At 39.4% G+C, this 13,947-nt stretch overlaps 1 protein-coding gene across 1 annotated transcript; it reads left to right on the plus strand.

Moving 5' to 3' along the window:
- Positions 1-1,190: 1,190 nt before the first annotated feature.
- LOC145824197 (uncharacterized) lies at positions 1,191-3,728 on the plus strand. Its single transcript, XM_082923814.1, has 9 exons — positions 1,191-1,585; positions 1,718-2,003; positions 2,101-2,130; positions 2,220-2,470; positions 2,547-2,751; positions 2,831-2,922; positions 3,020-3,106; positions 3,202-3,543; positions 3,639-3,728. Exons 2-9 carry the CDS (start codon positions 1,724-1,726, stop codon positions 3,726-3,728), a joined length of 1,377 nt encoding a protein of 458 aa, XP_082779940.1. The 5' UTR covers positions 1,191-1,585; positions 1,718-1,723.
- Positions 3,729-13,947: the final 10,219 nt, after the last annotated feature.

Consider the following 13,947-nt stretch of genomic DNA (forward strand, 5'->3'; position numbering starts at 1 on the left):
CATCCAATATATCACATCGTGTGCGCTTACATGATAGAAGCATTGGGGGTCTTAAGAGGCACGATAGTCATATTCTGATGCAACAACTTATTCCATTGGCTATTCGCAGATCGTTACCGAAGAATGTAATTGAACCCTTGATTGAATTGAGCAATTTCTTTAGACAATTGTGTTCGAAAGTGAATCGTGCGACGGATTTGCAATATATTAAAGATCGTATCGCTGTAACACTTTGTCATCTAGAGAAAATATTTCCTCCGAGTTTTTTTGATATAATGGAGCACTTGCCTATACATCTAGCTGATGAAGCGTTATTGGGTGGAGCGATTCAGTTTCGATGGATGTATCCAATTGAGAGTTATCTTCTTACTTTGAAGCAATACGTGCGTAATAGAGCTCGTCCTGAAGGATCAATTGCTAAAGGATATCTTATGGAAGAATGCATGAATTTTTGTGCACAATATCTCAGTGATGTGGAAACCAAATCTAGTCGACCCGTGAGGAACTATAGTGGTGCTGATAATTTGGGTCATGCTACTGGTGAAAACACCAGCTTTTATCTTGATAATACTTCTTGGGTACAAGCTCATCGGTACATCTTATGCAATACAAGCGCGGTTCAACCATTCATAAAGTAGGTTAAGTCACTCACTCAATATTTTATTATGTTTTATTGAATTTTCAACTAAAATTTTTGTATGGCTAAAATTTCAATCTACACAGCAAACACCTTGAAGTACTTAAGCTCAAAATGCCTCGTGTCGACGATCATCAACTTCGGCGTGAACATTTTGAAACTTTTCACATTTGGTTCAAGGAACATGTATGTATTTAACTCTATAGATTCTAGTTACTTAAGTCGATCTACATTTTAAATTTTACATTTCGTGTTAAATAGGTCCAAACTTTGCGAAGGACTACTGATGTCATACTTTCTGAAGAGATTATTCTATTGGCAAATGGTCCTCATAACCTGGCAAGGAGGTTCAACGGGTATATACTGAATGGGTTTCGGTATCGAGTAAAGGCCATGGATGATCGTCGAGCCACACAAAATTGTGGTGTAGCTTTGAAGGCAGATACCATAAGTTATGCTAGTCGAAAAGACAAGAATCCTCGTCTGGGGTCTGTGTACTATTATGGACAATTGACAGATATTATTGAGATTCGATATTCCAATGAGAAGAAACATGTGTTGTTTAAGTGTGATTGGATTGACAACATTCACGGAAAGAAAGAAGATGTCTTCAATTTCACGTTGGTGAACTTCAATCATTTGTTGTACCGAGATGATCGAATTACCAATGAACCTTTCATCTTGGCGTCCCAAGCAGAGCAAGTTTGGTATGTTGCAGACCCGTTACAACCAGACTGGCAAGTCGTGGTGAAGATGTCTCAAAGAGGTTTATTTGATATGAGTTCAACTGATCCACAAATCGAGCCATACATGAGCCAACAATTGGAAGAAAATATAATGCTTCGTGATGAAGAAGTTGGTTGGGTGAGGGAAGCCGCAGAAGGGGAAACAGTTGATGTTCAAATAGGCTGATATGTAATCAACATTAGTAATTCAATTAAGGCCAAGGTTGTAGTTAATCATCAATTTCTTAATTTACTTTGTCTTTGTAATTGTATTAGTTCAAATCATGTCATATTATAGTTGATGACAAACCATTGTCTATGTTTCTAATGTCAATTAATGTTATATTGCTTGAAGATTATTATGGGAAGGAAGAGGAAGCCTGATCATCCCCGGCGCATGATGTCTGATGTGCTACATAACAGGACATCAGTAGCACCACCATTAGAGGAGGCATCACATCGGCCAGCATCGGAGGGGCCATTAGTGCCACCACCATCTGAGGGGCCATTACCACCGTATCGACCACCATCAGTGGCACCACAGCAGCTACCATGTACTCGGCCTCCACGCCTACCATCGGTGCGTCCACCATCAATGGCACCACAGCTGCTATCATCATCAGCTTATGAGCCATCCGCAGGTATTTAAATTTGCTTTGATTTGCTTGAAAATTATTTACACATACATTTATTTATGCTCATTATATATAACTTGTTTATTCTCATTGTATTTTGCAGACCCTTCGACTTCTTCACAGCCCACATCAGGTTTATTTGATATGATTTGTATTCACATTATTTAAATTTGCATTTGGTTGTTACCATTGCATATTGTTTATTATTATTGTATATCGCAGGTCATGTTAGTTCTTCATCAACCTCGACTAGGCGTGGTAGAGGATGTGCCAAGGGCATTAAAGAGTGGGGTACTGGTAAAAAGCTGCACATACAATTTGATGGAAATTACTGCCCAATAGGGGATAACGTGGCCAAATTAACTACTCAACTTGGCATTATTGTCCGGAATGGTAACATTGTTCCTCTTACTTTTGTTGACTGGAACAGTGTGCCTGATGATATTGTTGATGCTATCTGGAAGGATGTGAAGGTAAAAGTATATTTTTGTCCACAAATTCGAATTCCAAATTTGTGTTATACTTAGCCTTAAACTTTGTGTTTTATAGGACAATTTGAATATATGTCCAGAGGAGTACAAGCCAATCTGCATGAAAAACTGCAACAGCATATGGAAGGATCACAAGAACAAGCTTAAGGCTAAGTATTTCAAGCCTAGAAGCTCTGATCCTAATCTGAAGGATGATGTTCCTATGAACGTTGTGCCAAGCCAGTGGGAACAACTTGTAGAGTATTGGCGTACTTCCGATGCTGAGATATACAATTACGTTATATTTATGATATGTAAACATACAAATCATATTTACATACTTACATTTGTTGAACTTGTTATAGAAAATTGCAAGTAGGAACGCTAAAAATCGGCGAGCTCACGGCATAGCTCATACCACAGGGCGTACTACTTTCTCTCAGATACGGCATGAGGTTTACATTTTATTGTTTTATTTTTCTATATAAATAAACATTGTATATTTGCAAATTATTTGGATTCTAATTTTCATATTTCTAAAAAAAAATTTAGATGACCAGTAAGGGGGAGTCTACTGATAAGATGAATGTTTGGCTTATGACACGTAGAGTAGATGACCCAGAGGTTATCCAGACCTTGGTAGTTTCCAAACACCTTTGATTGTATTTAAAGTTTATTTTTTGTGTGTCAACCATCTTAATTTCGCGTATACTTGTGTGTCTTATTCAATACAGGATGAGTTTAATCGTCAACTCTCTATGCTACCTGAGGATGGTCGGATTTTGGAGGCTAGGAATGCCATTTTCTATGAGTTCATAGGTCATGACAGACATGGATATTGTCGCACATACGGGAGAATCGTGCCTCGGAGAGTGGTGTATAAGGATGGTGCTGGGCCATCACAGTCAACACCCCATCCATCGACTATTGATCAGATCACGCAGCAGGTTCGTGCTGAGCTAAGGGATGAGTTGAGGGAGGAGCTGCGAGCAGAGTTCTCTACACATTTGCAGCAGATGAGAGCTGAGATGATGGCCCTTGTGTCACAGGGGGCGAGTGTGGATCCCAACAGACAGGTTCCATATAAACATCACAACTGTTTGATAGTTCAATTTTCACTCAAGATTATGTATGAAATTCGAATATGATTAACACATTACGTATTAAATAGGTTCCTGATGCATCGAGTGGCCACCGGGCATTTAGGGAATCTGCAGAAGACGAGAATCCATATACACCACCACCAGAAGATCAGGTATAAAATTTATCTTTGCATTTTAAGCTAAAATGCATCTTTGCGTTCTTTACTTGAATTCGAGGCGTTAACGCCTCAAAATCACCAAACGGCGTCGGTTTAGCACGAAACTTGGCACACACGACCGCCTAGGCACGAGAGACTTGTGGAAGAAGACGGGGCTCGAATCGGGTTCCCGGTTTGGGAGTTAGAGCCAGATTTCACTTTAGGCAAACTACTTCCTTAAGAAACTTGAATTCGAGGCGCTAACGCCCCAAAATCACCAAACGACGTCGGTTTAGCACGAAACTTGGCACACACGACCGCCTAGGCACGAGAGACTTGTGGGAGAAGACGGGGCTCGAATCGGGTTCCCGGTTTGGGAGTTAGAGTCGGATTTCACTTCAGGCAAACTACTTCTTTAAGAAACTTGAATTCGAGGCGTTAACGACCCAAAATCACCAAACGGCGTCGGTTTAGCACGAAACGTGGCACACACGACCGCCTAGGCACGAGAGACTTGTGGGAGAAGACGGGGCTCGAATCGGGTTCCCGGTTTGGGAGTTAGAGTCGGATTTCACTTTAGGCAAACTACTTCTTTAAGAAACTTGAATTCGAGGCGTTAACGCCCCAAAATCACCAAACGGCGTCGGTTTAGCACGAAACTTGGCACACACGACCGCCTAGGCACGAGAGACTTGTGGGAGAAGACGGGGCTTGAATCGGGTTCCCGGTTTGGGAGTTAGAGTCGGATTTCACTTTAGGCAAACTACTTCTTTAAGAAACTTGAATTCGAGGCGTTAACGCCCCAAAATCACCAAACGGCGTCGGTTTAGCACGAAACTTGGCACACACGACCGCCTAGGCACGAGAGACTTGTGGGAGAAGACGGGGCTCAAATCGGGTTCCCGGTTTGGGAGTTAGAGCCGGATTTCACTTTAGGCAAACTACTTCCTTAAGAAACTTGAATTCGAGGCGTTAACGCCCCAAAATCACCAAACGGCGTCGGTTTAGCACGAAACTTGGCACACACGACCGCCTAGGCACGAGAGACTTGTGGGAGAAGACGGGGCTCGAATCGGGTTCCCGGTTTGGGAGTTAGAGCCGGATTTCACTTTAGGCAAACTACTTCCTTAAGAAACTTGAATTCGAGGCGTTAACGCCCCAAAATCACCAAACGGCGTCGGTTTAGCACGAAACTTGGCACACACGACCGCCTAGGCACGAGAGACTTGTGGGAGAAGACGGGGCTCGAATCGGGTTCCCGGTTTGGGAGTTAGAGCCGGATTTCACTTTAGGCAAATTACTTCATTAAGAAACTTGAATTCGAGCAGTTAACGCCCCAAAATCACCAAATGGCGTCGGTTTAGCACGAAACTTGGCACACACGACCGCCTAGGCACGAGAGACTTGTGGGAGAAGACGGGGCTCGAATCGGGTTCCCGGTTTGGGAGTTAGAGTCGGATTTCACTTTAGGCAAACTACTTCTTTAAGAAACTTGAATTCGAGGCGTTAACGACCCAAAATCACCAAACGGCGTCGGTTTAGCACGAAACTTGGCACACACGACCGCCTAGGCACGAGAGACTTGTGGGAGAAGACGGGGCTCGAATCGGGTTCCCGGTTTGGGAGTTAGAGTCGGATTTCACTTTAGGCAAACTACTTCTTTAAGAAACTTGAATTCGAGGCGTTAAAGCCCCAAAATCACCAAACGGCGTCGGTTTAGCACGAAACTTGGCACACACGACCGCCTAGGCACGAGAGACTTGTGGGAGAAGACGGGGCTCGAATCGGGTTCCCGGTTTGGGAGTTAGAGTCGGATTTCACTTTAGGCAAACTACTTCTTTAAGAAACTTGAATTCGAGGCGTTAACGCCCCAAAATCACAAAACGACGTCGGTTTAGCACGAAACTTGGCACACACGACCGCCTAGGCACGAGAGACTTGTGGGAGAAGACGGGGCTCAAATCGGGTTCCTGGTTTGGGAGTTAGAGCCGGATTTCACTTTAGACAAACTACTTCCTTAAGAAACTTGAATTCGAGGCGTTAACGCCCCAAAATCACCAAACGGCGTCGGTTTAGCACGAAACTTGGCACACACGACCCCCTAGGCACGAGAGACTTGTGGGAGAAGACGGGGCTCGAATCGGGTTCCCGGTTTGGGAGTTAGAGCCGGATTTCACTTTAGGCAAACTACTTCCTTAAGAAACTTGAATTCGAGGCGTTAACGCCCCAAAATCACCAAACGGCGTCGGTTTAGCACGAAACTTGGCACACACGACCGCCTAGGCACGAGAGACTTGTGGGAGAAGACGGGGCTCGAATCGGGTTCCCGGTTTGGGAGTTAGAGCCGGATTTCACTTTAGGCAAATTACTTCCTTAAGAAACTTGAATTCGAGGAGTTAACGCCCCAAAATCACCAAACGGCGTCGGTTTAGCACGAAACTTGGCACACACGACCGCCTAGGCACGAGAGACTTGTGGGAGAAGACGGGGCTCGAATCGGGTTCCCGGTTTGGGAGTTAGAGCCGGATTTCACTTTAGGCAAACTACTTCCTTAAGAAACTTGAATTCGAGGCGTTAACGCCCCAAAATCACCAAACGGCGTCGGTTTAGCACAAAACTTGGCACACACGACCGCCTAGGCACGAGAGACTTGTGGGAGAAGACGGGGCTCGAATCGGGTTCCCCGTTTGGGAGTTAGAGCCGGATTTCACTTTAGGCAAATTACTTCCTTAAGAAACTTGAATTCGAGGAGTTAACGCCCCAAAATCACCATACGGCGTCGGTTTAGCACGAAAGTTGGCACACACGACCGCCTAGGCACGAGAGACTTGTGGGAGAAGACGGGGCTCGAATCGGGTTCCCGGTTTGGGAGTTAGAGTTGGATTTCACTTTAGGCAAACTACTTCTTTAAGAAACTTGAATTCGAGGCGTTAACGCCCCAAAATCACCAAACGGCGTCGGTTTAGCACGAAACTTGGCACACACGACCGCCTAGGCACGAGGGACTTGTGGGAGAAGACGGGGCTCGAATCGGGTTCCCGGTTTGGGAGTTAGAGCCGGATTTCGGTTCAGTCAAAATTATTTACTAAACTATCTTTCTAATTATATAGTAGTCAATTTTTTTTTTTATATTTTTCTATAATTAAAATATTAACACATTATATGGTTTTTAATTATTTTTATCTTGTTTTTTTCAGATATTTCCTGAGTAGCAGTTGGCTTTTTCTGGAATGCGGGCGTATCAAGATTATGACTAATTTTTGTTTTTGTAACCCACGAACGAATGAAGACGAAAACTTTTGATTTTGATTATGATTTATGTTATTTAAATTTGGGAGCAACATTATGTATCTATTATGCGACGTTATGTAGTGGCATAATTTTTATTGTTATGAATTTTTATTTATGTATTGCTATGAATGGAACAATATTATTAATTTTCATTATTTGTCAATTTTTGTTTATGTACGTATTTATATTATTCTGTAATTTTTCAATTTTTTATACTTATTTTTTATCTAATACAGGTTATTTTAATTTTTTTAATAATTTATCCGCAGGGTTTTTTTTTTTTTTTTTTAATTTTTTGAGACGGGAGAAGAACCCGTCGCAAAAACCATTAATAGGCTTTTTGCGACAGTACCAACACAGTCGCAAAAGCTGTCTTGTTGAATGTACAGGACACCTTTAGCGACGGTAAATCGTGCCGTCGCCAATACTTATAAGATGCCAGAGCCTTTAACGACGGTAATGTTCCCGTCTCAAAAACTCACTTTTAGCGACGGTAATTACGTGCCGTCGCGAAAAGTGATTTTTTCCCCCATTATTTGCGACGGGAAAAAAGCCGTCGCAAAAAACACACTTACCGTCGCAGAAACTAATGGCGACGGTACATACCGTCGCAAAAGGTCTTTTGCAACCCCATCTGTCGCGACCCCCCCTTACCGTCGCAAAAAGACACATTACCGTCGCAAAAGGAATTAGCGACGGCTTCCGTGAGCATTTGCGACGGCCGGTTACCGTCGCAAAAAACAAATTTTTTTGTAGTGGGCCTTACTAACTCTAGGAAGTTTGAGAAGTCCATCATCATGTTGAATTTTTTGTTCTCCCTTTCCTTGAGTTCTTGTATCATGAGATGTGGAAGCACTTTGTTTTTGCTCTTTCTTACCACCAAAGCCAATGTCACTCTTGTCAGAACAAATTTGTTGAGACCCAATGATATTGTCCAAAGTCTTTGATCCTCTATTCCAAAGACCAATAGTAGCCATAGCACACTTGAGTTCTTTTTCTTTCTTGATCATTAGTTCTTCCAAAGCAACTTGAGACATCTCAAGAGTTTCAATCTTTTCTTCATATGTTGCATAGATTTGTTGTAGCTCATTCCTCTCTGTCTCACAAGTCAAGAGTTTTGCACAAAGAGCTTGTCGATCATTAGAAATCTTAAGGGTATCATTCCTAGCCTCAGAAATCTCTTTCTTTAATTTGACATTCTCACTTTTACATGCTTTGAGTTTCGTAGTGAGTTTGTCATTCAATTTGGATAAGTTAAGAGATTCCTTACACAACTTTTGATATGCTTGCTGAAGTTCTTCATCTTCACTCCCCGAGGATTCATCATCAGTGGCATTCTCAATCGGGGTCTTCGAATACTCTATTCGTCCATTAGTTTCAGAAACTGCCATGAAGGCGAGGAATTGTTTGTGTCCCTCTTCGCCTTGATCTTCGTTGTCGCTTTCAACTTTATTAGATTCTGATTCATCATCCCAAGTGATAGCGAGAGCTTTCTTCTTCCTCAAATGAGTGGGGCATTCTTGAGCAAAGTGGCCAAATCCTTGGCATTCATAGCATTGGACTCTTTCAGAGTTTCCTTGTATCTTTCCTTTCTCCTTCTTGGCTATAGAATTAATTTTGAGTTTATCTTTGCCTTTGGATTTATGAGTATGAGTAGAGTCCAAAAGAATAGGATTCTTTTTTAGAAAATATTTTTTAAATTATTTTACAAAAGCATCCGTAATCTTGAAATCTATCTCACAGTCCTCATCAGAATCTACTCTAACTCTATGAGTACTACTAAAAGCAATAGCATCTTTTTGTTTCTTTTTAAAATTCCTATGTGCCTCATAAGTTTGGAGATTTCCAACCAAATGATCCAATTTGAGGTTGTCAACATCTTGAGCCTCCTTAATAGCCGTAACTTTTGGTTGGAACCGATCAGGCAAGGACCTCAAAATTTTTCCTACAATCTTGGATTCTGGTATTTTTTCACCTAAATTGAAGCTGGAATTTACAGTGTCACTCAACTTCGCATAAAATTCATCAAAGGTCTCACTATCTTTCATTGAAAGGTTTTCAAAACTAGATGTGAGCCTTTGAAGTTTTGAGCATTTAACAGAAGGTGTGCCCTCATGAATAGTTTGTAAGATATCCCAAGCCTCTTTTACGACTTCATAATTGCAAATACGACTAAACTCTTTAGGTGCGACAGTGCAAAAGAGAGAATTGATAGCTTTACTATTCTAGCTACTATTTTGGTAATCAATTGTGTCCCACTTATCAATTGGTTTGGGAAAAGTTATTCCATCAACAGTAATCGTTGGTTCGGTCCACCCATACATGACAGATTGCCAAACTTTTTCATCAATAGACTTTAAAAACGATCTTATCTGAGGTTTCCAGAAAGAATAATTGGATCCGTCAAGTAGGGGTGGTCGAACCATAGAATTTCCCTCACGTATTGAATCCATTATCACAAATCAAACAAGATCTCGCTCAAAAGTTTTAAAAAACAAAAGAGTGACCTGCTCTGATACCAATTGAAAAATCTAGAAATCCCCTAGATATTGATTTGTGATTATGTATCAATTTTAATCAATAAATAGCAATCCCAATCAAACAATCAAAGACAAATCAACACAACAAATTTACGTGGAAAAATCATAATTGGAGCGCCTCCAATTGTGATTAAAAAACCACAGGTAAAAGTCATAAAACAATCCACTAAAAAGACATAAAGGAATTACACAGGTATACTCTCAATTACCTAGCGAATCTACGCCCAAATTGAACCAACCCCTATGTGCCTCTTCTAGCCCTGTCTTCACCTCGGAATTGTCTTGACGATGAGCCACTCTAGAATCCACCAAAGCTTCAGGCTCGAATTCTTCAGAATCCACCGAAGAACAACTCTCTCTTTTGTATAGAATAAACAAACAAACCTTTGATGTGTTCTTCTTAAACCATGAGTTGAATGCTCAATTAAACATCAAAGAAAACTAGCAAAATAACCCCAAATATAAACCCTAATATCCAAAAAGAAGATCTGAAGGCGTAACCGTAGATTTGGAGCAACATGCAAATTTATAGAATCTGAAATCGCGAGGTCCGCTCGAGCCTGCGAATTGACGCTCGAGCGGGGACTCTATATGACGTGTTCCAAACCAGGATGTACGCTCTAGCGGGGAAATGGACGCTTGAGCGTGAAAACACGGATCATAGTATATTTGCAGACTCACTAAACTTCTGGAACTCAGCATTCTCCGCTCGAGCGGGGAAATGTCCGCTCGAGCGGACAAGCAACTTTGAATGCATTTTTGCATTTTGCTTTGGGGGTGCTGCCCCGGACCCGCCAAGGGGCGCTACTCCCTGGACCCTCGCGAGCTGACCGGCCAGCTCAATCCCCGTCATAGTCAGCGCAGTGACAATCTTGAAAGAATTAACATCACAAAACTTATCTGCAAGGCACAATTCGGGTTAGATTCGCATCTAAAAACTCATAGCCTCATTGAAATAAAAAGTGCGAAAACAAATACAACTGAAAGGAGTTTTGACAGACGGGGTTACCAAGAATAAAAACCTAACAGGAACTATCTAATAATTTTTCAAAACATGACTTGAAGCTTTAAACTGTAGGGGAAAAAATACATGATTGAAAATTTGATATTATAAAATATATATATATATATATATATGCTATATTTTAAAATTGATATTAACGACAATAGTCTCTCATGTTAATTTTGCAAAATTACAATGTTCTCAGTAGTAACAGTTCCGCATTAAGAGTTAAGAAAAGGGTAACAGAAATTTGATATCACAATTCAAACTGCCATCTTCATCATCCTTAAACCTATTCAAATAGAAATTAGCTTAGTCAATAAAACACATAAAAAAACCTATACCTGTATATATGCATGTACGCAGAGAAAAAGAGAGACGAAAAGGGGACAACATCTTGGAATTGAAGTTGCTCAATTTGCAAAATCCAGAAAAAAGGTAATTACAAAGCAAACTACTCCATACGGAACACACATCAAAATTCAAATATGAAAATTAAATAGAGATGTACCTGGAACATGCATGTATGTGATGTATATATCGTTCAGTGTGTATATATATATATATATATATATAGGTATATTTTAATTTGGGTATAGAAATCTTTTTTCATGGTAAGGACACCGTCAGCCAAACATTTTTTTTATATGGAAAATTTTTTAAATTTTAACAATATATAAATAATAAAATCTACACAACTTCAATTTTGAGTGAACACCAACTGGTCTTTTGCCTTCATAGTTGTCAAATCGACAATCACATTGTGAATCAAAATCCTAATTTTGTGAATCATGAATCAAATCAAATCGAGAAATGTTAAGATTCAGTACAAACTATTAAAAATTATGTTAAACAATTCTATATACAAAAATAAATAAATAAATAAATAAAAATTGATTTTAGCATGTTTTATAAAATAGTTTTTATATAAGAACATGATTACACCATCTAATTGGGAATAAATTGCCCTCATAACAAGAGGTGTGTCTAAATCCCACCAACCATAAAATTATTCAAAAATAATAATATAATCTTTCTTAACATTAAAAAAAATAAACCTAGAAACTTTTTATAGAGTATAATAATAATAAAGAATTTAGTAGTTTTTTATTGTAAGACCTAAAATACTTTAAAAAGTGTGTATGTGCGTTCATTGTTTAAAAAAAAAAGTTTTTTTTTTTATAATAAAAATAAAAACATACATGTATATATACATGTATGTAGAGAAAAAAAAAGAGACAGAAGGGGACAACATCTTGGAATTGAAATTGCTCAATTTGTAAAATCCAGTAAAAGAGAGATTGAGAGGAGTTAATTACAAAGCAAACTACTCCATATGGAACACCCATCAAAATTCAAATATGAAACTTAAATAGAGATGTACCTACATGATGTATGTGATGTATTTATCGTTACATGCATATATATAGGTATATTTTAGTTTGGTTATAGAAGTCATTTTTCATGGTAAGGACATGGTCACCCAAATAGTTTTCTTTATTTATTTTAGATGGGACAAAATTTTAAATTATATATATATATATATATATATATATATATATAACTAACACAACTTTAAATTTGAGTGAACACCCATAGGTCTTCTGCCTTCATATGTTAATATATATAGTGTTTCCAAGAGTTAATTGGGAGCAAGTTTGATGACAGAAAACTAAGGAGCAGGTTTCACAGTAATATAACAAAATAATGTTGGGGAGGGGAAGCCTACGTCAGAAAGTGCGAGAATTATCAAAGGTTTGCACCTTTGATACATTAACCAGCAGCTGATTTGAACCTAGTATCCATCCATTGGCCATTTGTCCAGTGGGGCATGGATCTTGTTTCACAACTTCCCCAAGCAACTAGGCAAAGAAAGTTTTTGCTAGTAGCAACTGACTACTTTACCAAGTAAGTAGAGGCTGAACCCCTTGCGAAGATTTGAGATATTGATGTGAAAAACTTCATATGGAAGAACATCATCACCAAGTTTGGGATCCCAAGGGCAATAATAGCAGATAATGGTACACAATTTGACAACAAGCTAATCAAAAGCTTCTATGCAAAATACAAAATAAAAAACTATTACTCCACTCCAAGTTTCCCTTAGAGCAATGGTCAGGCAGAAGCATCCAATAAGACTATCTTAGATGGGATCAAGAAGAGTCTAGAAGCAGCAAAAGGGAAGTGAGTGGAAGAGTTGCCCAATATACTCTGGGCATATCGGACTACACCGAGAAAATCAACTAGGGAGTCTCCTTTTGCCATGACTTATGGCACTGAAGCAGTTATCCCACTAGAAGTCAACATCCCTGGAATCAGAACCGAGGGAGTGGAAGATGGGACCAATGAAGCATTCTTAGCCCGAGATCTGGATCTATTGGAAGAAAGAAGAGAGAGAGCAGCAATTCGGCTGGGGCATACCAGCAGCAGTTTGCTAGGGCTTACAATAAGAAGGTCAACCCAAGAGAGTTCAAAGTTGGGGACCTTATCCTGAGGAAAGTTGTCGTCAACAAAAAGGATCCTAGGAAGGGCAAGCTTGGCCGAAACTGGGAAGGGCTTTATAGAATCATCTCCGTTGCCGATAGCAGGGCATATCGACTTGAAGACACTGATGGCAAAGAGTTTCCAAGACCTTGGAACACTTTCAATTTGAAGTTTTTTTATCGACTTGAAGACACTGATGGCAAAGAGTTTCCAAGACCTTGGAACACTTTCAATTTGAAGTTTTTTTATCATTAGTTTTTTTTTTTTTTTTGAAGTTTATGTCATAATTTTATTAGCTGAAGTAATAATAAAATGCCAGTTTGATTTTTATAAATTTGAAATTTGTGCGATAGGACTGACCAGTCCTATGACGATGTTTCTAAATGAAACATGACGAATAACTTAGACTTATTATATGGCAGAGTTGAATTATATTTGCATATAATATAATTGAACTAAGTTGGCGATATTTCTGAATGAAACATGATGAATAACTTAGACTTATTATATGGCAGAATTGAATTATACTTGCATATAATAGAGTTAAACTAAGTTGGCGATATTTCTAAATGAAACATGATGAATAAACTTACTTATTATATGGCAGAGTTGAATTATACTTGCATATAATAGAGGTGAACTAAGTTGAATTAACCTAGACTTGCCATGTCAGCAGAGTTAAACTCAGAATAGAACTAAATTTGATTTAGTTAGATTAACAGAGAAACCAAGGTTGAATAGCTCGGCTAGTCTTTGTTTGAATCTAACTTCGGATAAAGACTATAAACGCATAATGTGAACTTAAGTGAAACTTAAGTTCACATTAGGGAACAGGGAGCAGGAATGATAAATTAACTCGAGAGCTTGGGACTTGTTGAAATTTTTAGAAAAATTTACAAGTTAGAATGGACTTGACACTTGT

The sequence above is a fragment of the Camellia sinensis genome, chromosome 4, assembly GCF_055761805.1.
Source record: "Camellia sinensis isolate YWXY chromosome 4, ASM5576180v1, whole genome shotgun sequence".
Lineage (NCBI taxonomy): Eukaryota > Viridiplantae > Streptophyta > Magnoliopsida > Ericales > Theaceae > Camellia > Camellia sinensis.

What these genes read in the sequence shown, in the direction of transcription:
- LOC145824197 (XM_082923814.1), top strand. Translation starts at nt 1,724, where the DNA reads ATGGGAAGGAAGAGGAAGCCTGATCATCCCCGGCGCATGATGTCTGAT. An exon ending in TTCTTCACAGCCCACATCAG is followed by an intron (nt 2,131 to 2,219) that starts GTTTATTTGATA and finishes TGTATATCGCAG; the next exon opens with GTCATGTTAGTTCTTCATCA. An exon ending in CTATCTGGAAGGATGTGAAG is followed by an intron (nt 2,471 to 2,546) that starts GTAAAAGTATAT and finishes TGTGTTTTATAG; the next exon opens with GACAATTTGAATATATGTCC.